The sequence below is a fragment of the Solanum stenotomum genome, chromosome 4 (assembly GCF_019186545.1).
Source record: "Solanum stenotomum isolate F172 chromosome 4, ASM1918654v1, whole genome shotgun sequence".
Lineage (NCBI taxonomy): Eukaryota > Viridiplantae > Streptophyta > Magnoliopsida > Solanales > Solanaceae > Solanum > Solanum stenotomum.
In genome coordinates this window covers 12676437-12691518 of record NC_064285.1, presented here as the reverse complement: position 1 = coordinate 12691518, position 15082 = coordinate 12676437, and the positions used below count along the sequence as shown (strand labels likewise).

At 32.8% G+C, this 15082-nt stretch overlaps 4 protein-coding genes across 6 annotated transcripts in view; all 4 read left to right on the top strand.

Moving 5' to 3' along the window:
* LOC125862319 (cytochrome c1-2, heme protein, mitochondrial-like) overlaps window positions 1-15082 on the top strand; it is a 924866-nt gene that overhangs the window by 42858 nt on the left and 866926 nt on the right. The gene's annotated exons all lie outside the window — the stretch shown is intronic.
* LOC125862340 (uncharacterized) lies at window positions 5231-12793 on the top strand. Of its 2 annotated transcripts, XM_049542396.1 has the most exons (3): window positions 9659-9725; window positions 12112-12518; window positions 12571-12611. In XM_049542396.1, the coding sequence occupies exon 2, from the start codon at window positions 12117-12119 to the stop codon at window positions 12516-12518; it is 402 nt and encodes a 133-aa protein (XP_049398353.1). In that variant the 5' UTR covers window positions 9659-9725; window positions 12112-12116; the 3' UTR covers window positions 12571-12611. The 2 variants fall into 2 exon arrangements, with proteins under 2 accessions (XP_049398354.1, XP_049398353.1); XM_049542397.1 differs by lacking the exon at window positions 9659-9725 and adding an exon at window positions 5231-5298 and having other exon boundaries at window positions 12112-12793.
* LOC125862338 (uncharacterized) overlaps window positions 5276-15082 on the top strand; it is a 533211-nt gene continuing 523404 nt past the window's right edge. The window contains exon 1 of one of the 2 annotated variants that reach the window (XM_049542391.1): window positions 5276-5298. The gene's annotated coding sequence lies outside the window, so the exon portion shown is untranslated. Of the gene's footprint in view, window positions 5299-9704; window positions 9726-15082 lie in introns of those variants that run through there. The other variant, XM_049542393.1, reaches the window with a different exon arrangement.
* Window positions 13154-15082, top strand: part of LOC125862758 (phosphopantothenoylcysteine decarboxylase subunit VHS3-like) — a 29588-nt gene continuing 27659 nt past the window's right edge. The window contains exon 1 of the mRNA XM_049542894.1: window positions 13154-13182. Within this exon, the coding sequence (XP_049398851.1) occupies window positions 13154-13182 (29 nt within the window). The remainder of the gene's footprint in view (window positions 13183-15082) is intronic.

The following is a 15082-nucleotide window of genomic DNA, read 5'->3' as shown; positions in this document are numbered from 1 at the left end:
TAGATGAAGTTTAAAGAAAAATTGACAGAAGAATTTAATAAATGATGAAGAACTTATCTGTGATTGAAACTCTAGAAGAATATAAATGAAATTCAAGTAGCAATTTGACATGCAAGATTAGTGAAACTTTTATCTATACATTTTTTTAGGCTTTCAAGAATGGTCTCTTAGTCTTCATCATCTCAAGAACTTTTTGATTTTCTGCATCTTCACATTGGTTACATTTCAATCTTCAGTCTATCCATCATTTAATTTTGCCAAATTCTTTATTCGTTTTTCCGTCTGCTTTTAGTATAGATAAAAGTTTCACTGAGCTTGCATACCTTTTTTTTACGTATGGATGTTTCTATTGTCGTGTCTCTGTTGGGAAGTCTCTGATATTTTCTTAGCCGACCAAACACGTATGATTCTAGAAATTGGATATAGTGGAAAATTACCAAAATAGCCTTGATCGTCCTAAAATAAGTGATATCTTTCGAATTTTGAGATTAAAATAAGTTATTTTTTATCGTAATTTTTCATATACTTTTTAAATATATTGAAGTATCAATTATTGTGACTTATAATACTTTTACGTAGTTTTCAAATATGAAATTTTTCATCCAAAAAACTCAAAGATTTTATGTCCAAAAATTTACGATCAAAATTAAATTGTTTGATTTTCAAAATTTAAACGGTGCCACATAAATTGAGACTCTTGCAAATGTTTACAAACAATATATTCATAAAATAAAGATGAAGAAAATTGAAAGAAGCTACTGATGCCAAAAAACAGTTTTCACTCAATTCTTTCAATTATCTTCCTGAGTTGTTTCTTTGGAAAGTTTACAAGTAAGAGGGATGGTTCTAGAGTAATGCAGAGAGTGTATTTGTTAGTGTAAATTTACATTTTTATATTGGTTGTTCTAATCAACATATTTTCTACATAGTAAAACAAAAAATATCTAAAGTGAAAAGAAAGGAGTGCTTCTAATTTTCTTAAAAAACAGTTATATTACATTTTACCCTTAAAAATGAGAATAATTATGATATTGGCAGTGGTCGTCCTCTCTTCACGTTTCTATATAATAGAAATTTCAATATAAAATCAAGACTAACTTCTTTATATATCATTTACATTTTAGGGTCATTAACCCAACAAATTTTCTTATTAGCCCAAGTCCATTACTCCATTATAACTATGAATCTTTGATCTTTTTTACTTTTGTTTTAATGCCTAATTATCCACTTCTCCTTTATTTTCGTGTTTATGAAAATAGTGATCATGTAATGTTTTTTGCTCGGATGAATCATATGAATGTTGTATCTTGGCTATTATGTTTTTGTTTAGTAAATATTCACTGAAGTATGTGTAATTTATGAATAAATTTATGTATATATTGATGTCGTGCTCATTAGACATCAACGTTCGTACTCTTTCTAAGAGGGAAATCTTGTTCATTTTTTTGTTGAAGGGCCAACCCGTCCCAACCTGTGGCCCTCTTAGGATTGGGTTGGGATGCTATTTTATAGGCCCTCTAATTAAAAGGGTCAGCCCGTCCCAACCCATTTAACTCTCTAGCCCGTTAGGGTTGGGTTCGGTTAGGCCAGCCTATTTTGACAGATCTACTCTCAACTATAAGCTCGTCGTCCATTGTCTCTTAAGGCTCAGGCCAGCCGCTGCTCAATCCTTGCTGACTATTGAGTGCTCACAGCCCGCAACTACTTAGTGCTCGTGACTCGCGCCTCGAAGGTTAGTGTTCATCGCCTCCATTCCTTCGTTTGTGGGGATTGTGCTTTCCGTGTTTATTTTCACATTCTCCGCTGGCTCATCAATTAACATATCCTTCTCTAGGTTTGTCCTTGATGTTGTTTGTGGATCGACTGTTTTTAAATATGGAGTGATGAGCATCTCCTTAAAGGACACTTCCTTGTCAATCTTTACCGTGTAGTTTCTCTCTCGTGTTGTTTCCTCCATCTCGATTTCATTTTTTGTTGCCGCCTCTTTGTTACAGATAATTCTAATTGGCTTTTCTACCAATTATTTGTTTTTTAAAAAATCAAATAAAAAATAATACAACATATGCACTATACCTAATTAGTATCATCCTAAAACATCAATTGGACCGAGTAAATTCAATGTATTGGTTCGCATTTGCTTATTACTTGTATGGTTTCAAAGCCTCTGATAAAAAATGTATCAACAATCAATAACATGCTTCTGATTTGCTGGTAGGTGTTACTGTTAGTTTGTAGTCAATAATGTGTTGTACGACTAATTGTTGTTCTTCTTGTTTGTTTCACTTTTTTACAGATGACACACTGGAGGTTGCAACAATGTTTTGTTTGTTTTCTAAATCTTTTGGTTGCTGCAAATTGTTATGATGCCTACTGGCAGTTGAATTTTAGTTTGTAACTAACTCTATTTTAGGGCTAGACACGAGTTTGTTGAGTTTTTTAGTGTTGTTGTCTTGACTCTTGATAGTCTTTTTATTCTTATACTCGACTAGTTTGTTAATGTTGCTGCCTGCTGGACTGCTTGGACAAGAATTATCAGTTTTGTTTGGATATTTTAGTCAATGATATGGTAAGTTGCAAGTTAAATGTTTGTTGAAATTTGAAGGCAAAAGCAAAACTGTATGGCATAGATTGTTGGAGTCTGGAGAGTATTGTTGAGTGTTGATTGTTATAGAACTTAATGTTGATTGCTGTATTATTTGAACAGCAATACTGCCACATGCTACAGGCCACTGTTAATTAAATTTGGTTAAACCAAAAACCAAACCGAATCGAAATCGTAATAATTGAATCGAACTGAATTTATTTCAGTTTGGTTTGGTTTCACATTTTGCCAAACTGAAAACTGAAAAACCAAACCAAAATTTATAAACCGAATTGACCAAACGCCCAGCCTTACAGATGATTGGACAAGTTGAAGCCATCCTGGCAAAAACTATGAACGCCAATCGAATAGATTGGTCTAGGATGTAAAAAATAACTGTAAACTTAATTACCTATTTTTTTTAATCATAAATACATTAATTGTAGTTTTAGAAAATAATAAAATTTTAAAAATATGTGCAAAATAATTAGTAAGAGATTGTCATCAAAGTCAATCAATACTAACAATAAGTATATAATTATTTATATTCCACTTAGATTGAGTTTTGGTTTTTGAATTACTTTTATTATTTTAATTTAAACTAAAATGCTTATAAACATTTTTTTATATTTACCCAAATACTAAAACAAAATGTTTAAAAACTTTCTTTTTTAATTGTATTTTTGTCCTTCCAACCGCATCTATTAACATTGAAACGCCATTAACATTTTTTTTACCTCAGATTTGTTCAGCTCTTGTTATCTCTCGAATCCCAGGTGTGTATATATGTATTCTCCTTCATCTTTTGGATTTACTTGTCGGTGCTTACGCTGCTCTTGGGTTTGATCTCCAATTGTGTTTTACTTTTAATCGATTTTGTTTCTTTTCTCTGCGATTTTGGATGTTTATGTGTTCGTATTTGAGCTTCGTTTTCTCATCCATGATATGATATATTGTTGTGTGTTTGTACTGAATTTGCTTCTTTCGACGCTACATGGATTTGTAATTTTGAGGGTTTAATTTTATATTTTTTAGGGTTGGGCCTTCCTTGTGGCTCATTTGGAATCTGTTTTTACTGTAATTTTTATAAAGGAAACTACTTCAGTATGAGTTGATGTTGGGCTTGTTTGCTCATTTGTTCTGGAAATACCAATTTGACTATTTGGTTAGTCCATGCCTTGAGACTTGAACAAACATGTGATGAAGATGTTGATAGTTTATTAAGTAGACTACACTCAAAAGACTCTTTAACTTCAAGTGTAATTGATTGAAAATGTTTAAAACTGCTTTCTTTCTTATGAGTAGAACTTATTGTTCTTCTTGATTAACTTATTTTATGTATCGCGCATTTCTTTTAGTTATCCGATAGTATGCGTTCCCTTATTTCTTTTTTTTGTTTCTCTATTGCTATGATTGTATTAGGCCCTTGTGCTTCTATATAAGCTGAAATTCTTACTTTCCGACTTATTTTAGATTAGCAAGGCAAGGAGCCAACAGTTAAATAGTTGCTCCAATGTACATGTATGATTTTGCAAGTAGCTGGAAGAACTAGTCATTTAAGAAAAAATTTATTTGAACTTCAAACCTGACAAGGATATGTTTGAAACAACTGAAATGATCAATTTTGCGCTCCACTACTTAAAATGGGACAACTTTGTCTGCCATTTTGTTTTTGCTAAATTTGGACCGGTTATGATGTACCAAATTAACCAGTTTTTATCAGTTCAGTCTTTCTTCTCTTTTTTTTCTTGTGGAAAAAGGAGAGGTGGTGGTTGTTGTAGGGATGTTCTGTTNCTTCTTCTATTTGTTGTACTTCCTTTTTTGCTTGTTGTTTTATTTTTTTAATTTTCGTTTTTCTATCTATCTCTTCATTTTCTTTTGTTATTCTTATCATAGCAGATAGACTATATTCTAATTTTAATGTTTCTTTTTCTAGCATTAAATTTATATTTTCTCCTATTTTCTTATATCTTCTTTCTAGATTAGAAAATATTATCTTTATTTTAAATCTGTCATAGTTTTCATATGTTTTTCCATCTATTGCAAATTCTTCTTTATTCATTATAAATTGTGTTGTAATTTATATTCTAAGTTTTCTATTTGTATTTTTAGATATAAAATGTTTTTTCTTTGTGCTATTATAGCTTTTTTACAAGTACCTGCAAATATATTATTGTTCTAATTTATCGTTATTAGTTTTACTGATATTGAGTTGTTTATATATTGGGTATAATTTGTTTAATTTCTTTCTTATTTTTCTTAGTTTTCTACTAGCAATTTTCTTTTCATCCATAGCTCTGATACCATTTTTGGGGGTGCGGAATTCATCTAGTTTTTATGCTTAATATATTACTATTTGTTAATCATGGGATAAGTTATTCCATCCTGTCTAACAAAACAACGGATTAAGAGACTAAATTTTTATCGCAGGACAACTTTCTCTTATCCATCACACTAAACGACCCCTAAGTACATAGTTATTTATATTCTACTTAGATTGATTTTTGGCTTTTGAGTTACTTTTATTATTTTAATTTAAACTAAAGTGCTTATAAACTCTTTTTTTAATTTACCTAAATACTTAAAAGAAAATGTTTAAAATCTTTTTTTAAAAATGTATTTTTGTCCTTCCAAGCCCAGCTAACATTGGAACGCCATTAACAATATTTTTTTACCTCGAATTTGTTCAGCTCTTGTTGTCTCTTCCTAAATCCCAGGTATGTACATATGTATTCTCCTTTCATCTTTTGGTTTTACTTTCTACTCGCTGCTTGCTTTGCTTTTAGGCTTGTTTGATCTCTAGTTGTGTTTCTTCTTTTGATCGATTTTATTTCTATTCTGTGCGATTTGGAATGTATATGAGCTTCGTTTTCTTATGCATGATATGATATATCGTTGTGTGTTTGTACTGAATTTGGTTCTTTCGGAGTTACAGGGATTTGTAATTTTGAGGGTCTAATTTTATTTTATTTTTAGGGTTGAGCCGCCCTTGTGGCTCATTTGAAATCTATTTAATAGTCTCAACAAGACGACTGATTTTACTGTAATTTTATAAATGAACCTACTTCAGAATGAGTTGGGGTTGCGCTTGTTTGCTGATTTATTGTCGAAATACCTATCCGTACATGTTGACTATTTGGTTAAGCACAGATAAGTGTAGTGTAGACCATGCCTTTAGACGTGAACAAACATGTTATGAAGAGGCTGAATTAGTTTATTAATGCATTGTTTACGTAGACTACACTGAAAGAATCTTTAACTTCATGTTTAATTGATTAACATGTTTGAAACTGTTTTCTTTCTTATGAGTAAAACTTCATGTTCTTCTTGATTAACTTATTTTATGTATCGCGCATTTCGTTTAGTTATCCAATATTATGCATTCCCTTTTTCTTTTTTTTGTTTCCCTATTGCTATGAATGCATTAGGCCCTTATGCTTCTATATTAGCTGAAATTCTTACTTTCCGACTTATTTTAGATCAGCAAGGCAAGCCACCAACAGTTAAGTAGTCGCTCCAATGTACATGTATGATTTTGCAAGTAGCTGGAAGAACTAGTCATTTAAGAAAAGTTTTATTTGAACTTCAAACCTAATAGAATGATATATTTGAAACAACTGAAATGATCAATTTCGCGCTGCACTACTAGAAATGGGACAACTTTGTGCGCCATTTTGTTTTTGCCTAAATTTGGACCGGTTATGATGTACCAAATTAACCAGTTTTATCAGTTCAGTCGTTTTTCTTTTTTTTTTCTTGTGGAAAAAGGTGAGGTGGTGGTTGTTGTAGGGATGTTCTGTTACTTTATATATTGAGAGTTTGTATTAATTTTTATTTGGATAATATTGACATAAGATGAGTTTAAATGGAGTAACATGGTTAGTAAGGATTCATGTCGATAACCACAACTTGTTTGCGACTGAGGTGTAGTTGTAAACAAAATCTGGCTTTGGTCACCTATGTTGTATACTTGAATGTCCCCACGAGATCTCTGCCATCTTAATTATCATTCAGGAAGTTGCTTTAATAACTGCAAAAGATTTTCTCTTAGCATAAAATATGATAACTTGCTCTTAGAAGGAAATTTGAACTTCTAATTAATTAATTTCATCCGTCTTACAAGTCTTCTAACTCATATCCCTGTGAGATTAGTGTAGTTAGCAAGCATCATCATAGTTGATAGGTCCTGAATGAATGCCTGTGAAATGGTGGTCTTTTCAACTGCTAGATGTTACATTAAAAGAGAGGAACTAGAGGTGCTTTAAGCACAAATACAATCACATTCAGAGAATAAAGACTATTATTTCTTTTATTTGCTTTTGGTGTAGAATAAAACTTGTTAACAAGCTGAATCTATTTTAGAGCTCCCACTCCCATAATACCTACAACTTTAGGCATGGATGTACTTTTGTTTTCTCACTTTTGCCTCAACAGATCTCCAGCTTTCTTAGTGCTGCTATGAATAAAACATTCTCATTTCACCCAAAAATATAAATATAGTTGCTATTTGCCATTAAGTTTCAACTGTGGAAGCTAGATATTAGAAAATTCTTCAAATCAGTTGGTATTTTTCATTTACAGTTCTATGATAGTGTAGTAGGACACAAACCTTTGGTACCTTAGGTATGATAAAAGTATATATTCATGTGCCAGGGCTAAGGTTGGAGGTAGCCTGTTATCCGCAAAACATGTGACATGCATATATGAGCATCTTTGACTTTGTCTAGTTATTGAACATTAAAATTATCACTGTATGAGAAAGATGGTAAATTAGTATAAGTCTTCTGGCATGGTAAAACCTGCAACATTCGTTATATGCTAAGTTGTTATTGTGTTGTTACTTTATTGCTCTGCTGCCTTATTATTTGTTGTATTATCTGAGAAATAGTTCCATCTATCTTATAAATTTGGCATTTAAAAGAAAAATAATGTGAGGTTTAAGCTTAGTTTCTTGTTCGTAGCTTAACTTTGGGTGGCTATTCCTTTAGGGATTTGTAAAGGGTATCAATGGTTGTAAGCTATTCCTTTAGGGATTTGTAAAGGGTATCAGTGGTTGTAAGTTATTCCTTTAGGGATTTGTAAAGGGTATCAATGGTTGTAAGTTATTCCTTTAGGGATTTGTAAAGGGTATCAATGGTTGTAAGCTATTTCTTTAGGGATTTGTAAAGGGTATCAATGGTTGTAAGATATTCATTTAGGGATTTGTAAAGGGTATCAATGGTTGTAAGTTATTCCTTTAGGGATTTATAAAGGGTATCAATGGTTGTAAGCTATTCCTTTAGGGATTTGTAAAGGGTATCAATGGTTGTAACTTGTAAGCTATTCCTTTAGGGATTTGTAAATTGTATCAATGGTTGTAAGCTATTCCTTTAGGGATTTGTAAAGGGTATCAATGGTTGTAAGTTATTCCTTTAGGGATTTGTAAAAGGTATCAATAGTTTAAGCTGCACAAATATGGAGAGTTTGCATCCTCGGTACCAACAACAACAAATACTAGTGAAATCCCATAGTGAGGCCGGGGAGTGGGGAGGATAGCATGTACGCAGACCTTACCCCTACCTATGGGGGCTATTCCCAGTAGGCCAGGGCATAATATGGCTAAAACCGAAAAAACCGACTAAATCGAATTTGTTTAAATTTCGATTTCGGTTTTTCTATTTTTCGGTTATTTCGGTCGGTTTCGATTTCAAATTTCAATATTTCGTTTTTTCGGTTTTTTCGCTAAAGAAAATCGATTAACCGAAAAATCAAACTTATATATATATCATATGTTTTTCCTCTGGCTAGATTTATTAAATTATTTTTATTTGGAATAAAGTATCCATCAAATATGCAATTTTTCTAAAGCTCTTTGTAGTTTATAACCATTCGAGTTTTTCTTCTTTTTATCCCAGAATGGTTTCTTACCATAAATGCTGGACTACTATGGGGGCTTTTACTCATTCTAATTAATTTTAAATTGAGTAATTCTTTTAATTGAATTTTGAATTCAATGTTGTCATCTTCATTATAGAGCATGGGTTTTACTCTAATAATAATATTTGGGTCTTATATATATAAATGTATATTCTTTACACCCTTAAATTAAATTACTTCACTCTTCAGCCCATGCTCTAGCCAGCCCATTACCCATAGCCCACAAATGTTGCCCATTAAAATTTGAGATTTGTAAATTGTACCAATGGTTGTAAGCAATTCTTTTAGAGATTTGTAAAGGGTATCAATGGTTGTAAGATATTCCTTTAGGGATTTGTGAAAGGTATCAATAGTTTAAGCTGCTCAAATATGCAGAGTTTGCGTCTTCGGTACCAACAACAACAAATACTAGTGAAATCCCATAGTGAGGCCGGGGAGTGGGGAGGATAGCATGTACACAAACCTTACCGCTACCTATGGGGGTTGTTCCCGGTAGGCCTGGGCATAATATGGCTAAAACCAAGAAAACCGACTGAACCGAATTTGTTTAATTTCGATTTCGATTTATCGGTTATTTCGGTCAATTTCNCGACTGAACCGAATTTGTTTAAATTTCGATTTTGATTTCAATTTATCGGTTATTTCGGTCAATTTCGATTCAAATTTCAATACTTCATTTTTTCGGTTTTTTAGCTAAAGAAAATCGGTTAACCGAAAAATTGAAATTATATATATATATATATATATATATATATATATATATATATATATTCTTTATTCCCTTAATTAAATTACTTCAGTCAAGATTATCATCAGGCATCATATATGATAAGCCTTAAAACACCTTGCGGACATTTTATCAAAGTCCCAAGAAAACATATATATAGATATATTTTTTACACCCTTAACTAAATTACTTCAGTCTTCAGCCCATGCTCTAGCCGGCCCATTACCCATAGCCCATAGGCCATAAATGTGGCCCAAATTTCAATCAGAATTGAAATCCCTAAACTGTGAGAGTGAAATCCCTAACTCCCATCACTCAAATCTCGTCAGTCGTCTCTCAATCTCTCGATCTCTCATCTCTCATCTCTCAGCTCGTCGTCCTTCGTCTCTTAAGTTCAGGCCAGCCGCTGCCAGCTTCTCAGTCCTCGCTGAGTGCTCGCAGTAAGCAAGCCGCTTCTCATTGGCCACTGCTCAGTGCTCGCTCGCGAGTCACGCCTCGAAGGTCAGTGCTCATTGCGTCCCAACTCTCATGTTGAATACTTGTATTGAATTAGTCAACCTCACATCATACCTTAAAATACAGACCACAAGACATTTTAAAACCAGATCATATTTGAAACTTCATGGAATCTCAAATTTGTTTCTTTTTGCTGCTGTTAATGTATGATAAGTTACATACAAACGTATGTAGTGATATTCTCAAATGCACATTTATGTACTTACTTTAAAAAGTATGTTATAAAAAAATTATTAAGACAGGGAAGTTGGAGAAAGCAAAACATGAAATTTTCAAGGAACCTAAGTAGCCCTATCATATAAAAAACAATGTCTTCCAGAGAATATACAGATCATGGTACTATTAAAGTGCTAAACTTTTCTATCCTAGTTCCTGGGACTGTTTTCAGATTCCCTTCGGTCTTCAAATCCGTATTGTCATCTCATGTTACCGCATTGAGGTCGGCCTAGCTGTTGTAATTTCTTCCACATACAAATCATTTGTCTAAGGGACTGGTAAATTAGGATGTGTTGCAGTGTTGGTGCATGTCTAACTTGTGAGTTCTATTGATGTAATACCAAACATAAGGATACATTATTTGCTATTGCTATGGCCTATGAAGATTCATATTCAATTGATAGATACATATACATCCTCATCCTTTGGATGCAGTCTGTTAGTGTGTTGTACTGTTGCATTGCTGTTGCTGGTAGGTGTTACTCTTAGTGTGTAATTAGTAATGTGTTGGAAGTTAGCTTAGCTTGTTTGGTGTTATAAGTTATAACTATAATAATGCTCTTTGTTTGTTTTTGGGTTCCTTGTATCTGGACAAAAAAAGTGAACAAAAGTGATTTANTGCTCATCGCGTCCCAACTCTCATGTTGAATACTTATATTGAATTAGTCAACCTCACATCATACCTTAAAATACAGACCACAAGACATTTAAAACCAGATCATATTTGAAACTTCATGGAATCTCAAATTTGTTTCTTTTTGCTGCTGTTAATGTATGATAAGTTACATACAAACGTATGTAGTGATATTCTCAAGTGCACATTTATGTACTTACTTTAAAAAGTATGTTATAAAAAAATTATAAAGACAGGGAAGTTAGAGAAAGCAAAATATGAAATTTTCAAGGAATCTAAGTAGCCCTATCATATAAAAAACAATGTCTTCCAGAGAATATACAGATCATGGTACTATTAAAGTGCAAATCTTGTCTATCCTAGTTCCTGGGACTGTTTTCAGATTCCCTTCGGTCTTCAAATCCATATTGTCATCTCATGTTACAGCATTGAGGCCGGCCTAGCTGTTGTAATTTGTTCCACATACAAATCATTTGTCTAGGGGACTGGTAACTTAGGATGTGTTGCAGTGTTGGTACATGTATAACTTGTGAATTCTATTGGTGTAATACCAAACATAAGGATACATTATTTACTATTGCTATGGCCTATGAAGATTCATATTCAGTTGATAGATACATATACATCCTCATCCTTTGGATGCAGTCTGTTAGTGTGTTGTACTGTTGCGTTGTTACTCTTACTATTTATTAAATTTGGTTAAACCGAAACCGAACCGAAATTGTAATAACCGAACAGAAATCCGTTTGTGACCCGCCCATTGGACCAATCACAGCCTGCCCCTCTACCCTTCTCCACTTAAATACCGGGCTTCGCTTTGCATGGTGTGGGACCTAAGCCACAAATTCTCCACCTTTTGCCACTTGAGCTAGGCCTTGGGGGCTGGTTTCACATTTTTGCCGAACCGAACCGACCGACCGAACGCCCACCCCTAGTTCCAGGTAGACCCTCGGCTCAAAAGAAATGTCTATGATGCAGGGTTGTAAGTATGATTGAAAATGGACACACATATATATTGTTTTTTATTACACTATTTATAGATTCCTCAAATTGGTTCTGATGCTTTCTTTGTGCTGAAAAGGACCAAGAGCATTTTCTGGTTAAGTTGGTTCCCATAGTTTGTCTTCTGTCTCAGTGATCTTTAGTAAATAGTTTTTGAAATCATAATAGATCCAAGTCCTGCCTTAGTATAAAATGAAGGTATACAAAGGAGGTGTGTATGGACGTAGTTATACCAAATATTCGAGTTAATATTTTCTTAAGCGGCAACAGGTAGTAGTTTTGATGGTTATTTCAGAGGGACATCCTATGAGAGGATCTTGCATTTTCAAACTCTTGTTCTATTTCCATTCGCTATATGTTGTGGCATCCACTTACAATCATGGAATAACCTTGGAACTTTCTCTTGATAACCTGCCTAATTTCCATACATCTCATTTTAGTATGCCTGATAAACTTGCACGAGTAAAATTCAACTTTGTGAGAAATCTCAAAGAATTTTCTTTACGTATTTGTTTCCAGGACAAATGGCTGGAAAAACTGTAAAATCTGTAGCAAAAGCAGTTGGGGAATATCAATATCCATGGCAAGAAAAGTTGGTAAAATACAAGGATGAGCTTTCAAAGGGAGTTTCGGGTTACTGGGAGCTTGGAGCCTGGAAACCTCTTGGGATTAGTGCTCGCCATCGAGCTCGTCTCCGCAAGAAAGTTGTTCTTGCTGGACAAGATTGTCCATACGATCCAGCGAGAAAGGAAATGAGAACAAAGCAGAAAGGGCACAAGTGTGACAGAATATCAGCAGAAAAAGGGGCAAAGACAGCTGAACTGATGCAAAAAATGCCTGAAATGTTGGCTGATTATAGGAAGAGAAAGTGGGAAAGGAAAATGAAAGCAGAAGAAGATGTTGCCAGAAAATCACTGCAGGAATAGGTTTTACATGGGAATGGGATCCTTTCTTTTTCGACAACATAATGGACCAAAGATTTCCTGCTCACTTGCCTTGGTTCTCTTTTTGTTCTGTATTTTCAAACTGTAGCAATCGGCATTATTTGCCTTGCTATTAGATGTGGGTTAATAACTAGTGTTTTGTTTTTCTTCATATGATCTTATAATGAAAACAAACAAAAAGATGTTTATGGAGCATATCGAGTAGTTAAGTTGTTGTTAGTCTAATAAGTTTAAATATTAGATTAGATGAGCAAATGAATAAGAAGAAAAAAGAGACGAAGGTCTTAGAACATGTTTGGATTGATTATTTTAAGTTTTTTTTATAGAGATAAAGTGGTTAAAACACACCTAAACTATCCTTTTTTTGAGTTTCATATCCAAACTATTGAAAGTGTGAGAAACACACCTAAACTATTACACTTTAGTTTGAAAAACACACCTTTGGTAAGCTAGTAGCTGATGAGCCTTTTTATGACAGTTCTTATGTCGACAGTTTTGAAAGTGAAAGTGAGGGGGAAAGATTTGATATTTTAAGCGCAAGAAAGAAGGACAAGAGGGTCTCATATGATCCAACATGGAAAAAAGTTGTGTGGCAACTAAATATGGTATTTGAAAACATGGAAAAATTCAGAGAAGCTTTGAGCAGGTATGCAATTAAGAGAGGTTGTCAACTGGATAAGATCCACAATGATCAAAGAAGGGTCAGGGTAAAATGCATAGCTAGTGGCTTTCCTTGGATACTTTATGCAAGCAAAGATTTCAAATCTTCCAATCCTAGACATAAGTGTTACAGGACCAATACCAACACAGTGTGCATCTCTACGTTTTTGGCTAAGTACTATAAAAGTAGAATTGTTTCTCAACCATGCATAAAGGGATGGGAAATACAAGACTTGGTCAGGACAGACATGGGATTGATGCCAAGGTATGCGATAAGCTATGTTGGGATTAGTTATGCTAGGATAAGTTATGTTGGGATATGTTATGCTAGGATTAGTTATCCTGAGAGTATTTCTTATTGATTGTTTGATTAGTCGTATTCAAAATAATGTACATTGCATAATTTCTAAGAATAAGTTATTTATTTACAAAATTGCCATCCACCATATCTAGTTTGTTATATTTTCTTTGCAAACTTTCATTATTCATTCTTAAAAAAAAAAACTTTCATTCTATATCACTTAAATATTTTTGTGTGTGCATTCTCATGATTGTACCCTGTATGTTTTATAAAACTTTCATTTTATTTAGCTTAAAAATTAAAAAAATCATCTTAAAAGTAAAAGAATATATATTATTTATATCACTTAATTTAAGCACATATCACTCTTAAATTGAAAAAATATTAAAATTACCTTCATTTTAATTTATATTTATAATATAAAATTTCAAGTGACTCAAAGAATATTTAATTAAAAATATGTAATTCATTAGTAGAGAAATCAAAATATAAGTAAGCATAAGAATTACTCAAATAAATTTAATGTATGATATATTCATAAATAAAAATAATATTTATATAGTGTAATTCTTTAATGAAAAATATGAAGAAACGTCATAAAAATAAGGAGTTGTGCAAGTTGTGAAGGTTATTATATAACATATTAAAAGTAATGTGAATATACATGAATGTGAAAATTATGTATAAAAAGGGTTTAAGGGATACTTTAGTCATTTTACCTATTTTATATTGGGACAAGTTCTCCAGGTATTATATTCCACCAAAAGGTAGAGATAACTTATCCTAATGCTAACTATTAATCTTGAAATATATAAGTTATTCCAGGTTTTGTAACCAAACAAGAGATTAAAGGCTACTCAAAATTTATCTCGGAATTAGCTTTCCTTATCCATCATACCAAATAACCCCTAAATGAAAATAAAATATGAAATATATTATGTTATGAAATATATATTTTATTAACTCTTAAGCAATTAAAGTTAAAGGCCAAATCCATCGATGACCCCCTAAAGTTGGCATCAACTTTCACTTAGGCACTTCAACTGAGCGATGTTTATTTTAGACACCTCATGTAAGGTTTCGTTGTGCCATTTTGACTCTTTCTGCTAACATGTCAAACTAAGTGTGATACACTCAACACTAGCGCGTAAAAGGCTTTATTTTGCTATTTTTTTAATTTCATTTTGTCTTCTTCTTCTTCGCTATTTCTCAAGCCACCACCTCCCACCATTTTTTCAAGCTTAAACTCTTTCAATCGAGGTCGAATTTTTTTATTTCAATCCATTTTCAAGCTTTTTTTTCTTTGTATTGCTTTTCTAAATCTACTGTCACCTCGCTCCACCTTTTTCGCCGAAAAATGAATACGAACACCCATATTTCATATTTGTTCTCTCTTTCTTTTTTCCTCTCCCTGTTTTCTTCCCACAAAACAACACTAAAAAAATAATAAATATAAAAACAAAAGAAAAGAATAATTTTAAAAAAAAAACACAAAAGAAATTTCTGACTGTAACAAAAAAAAGCGTAAAAGGGATACTACACTCATATTTTATATTTTCTCTCTGTTTCCCTCCCCCCCCCCCCC

Excerpts from the sequence above, each read along its gene's own strand:
- LOC125862340 (XM_049542397.1), top strand. The coding sequence starts at position 12,117 with ATGGCTGGAAAAACTGTAAAATCTGTAGCAAAAGCAGTTGGGGAATAT.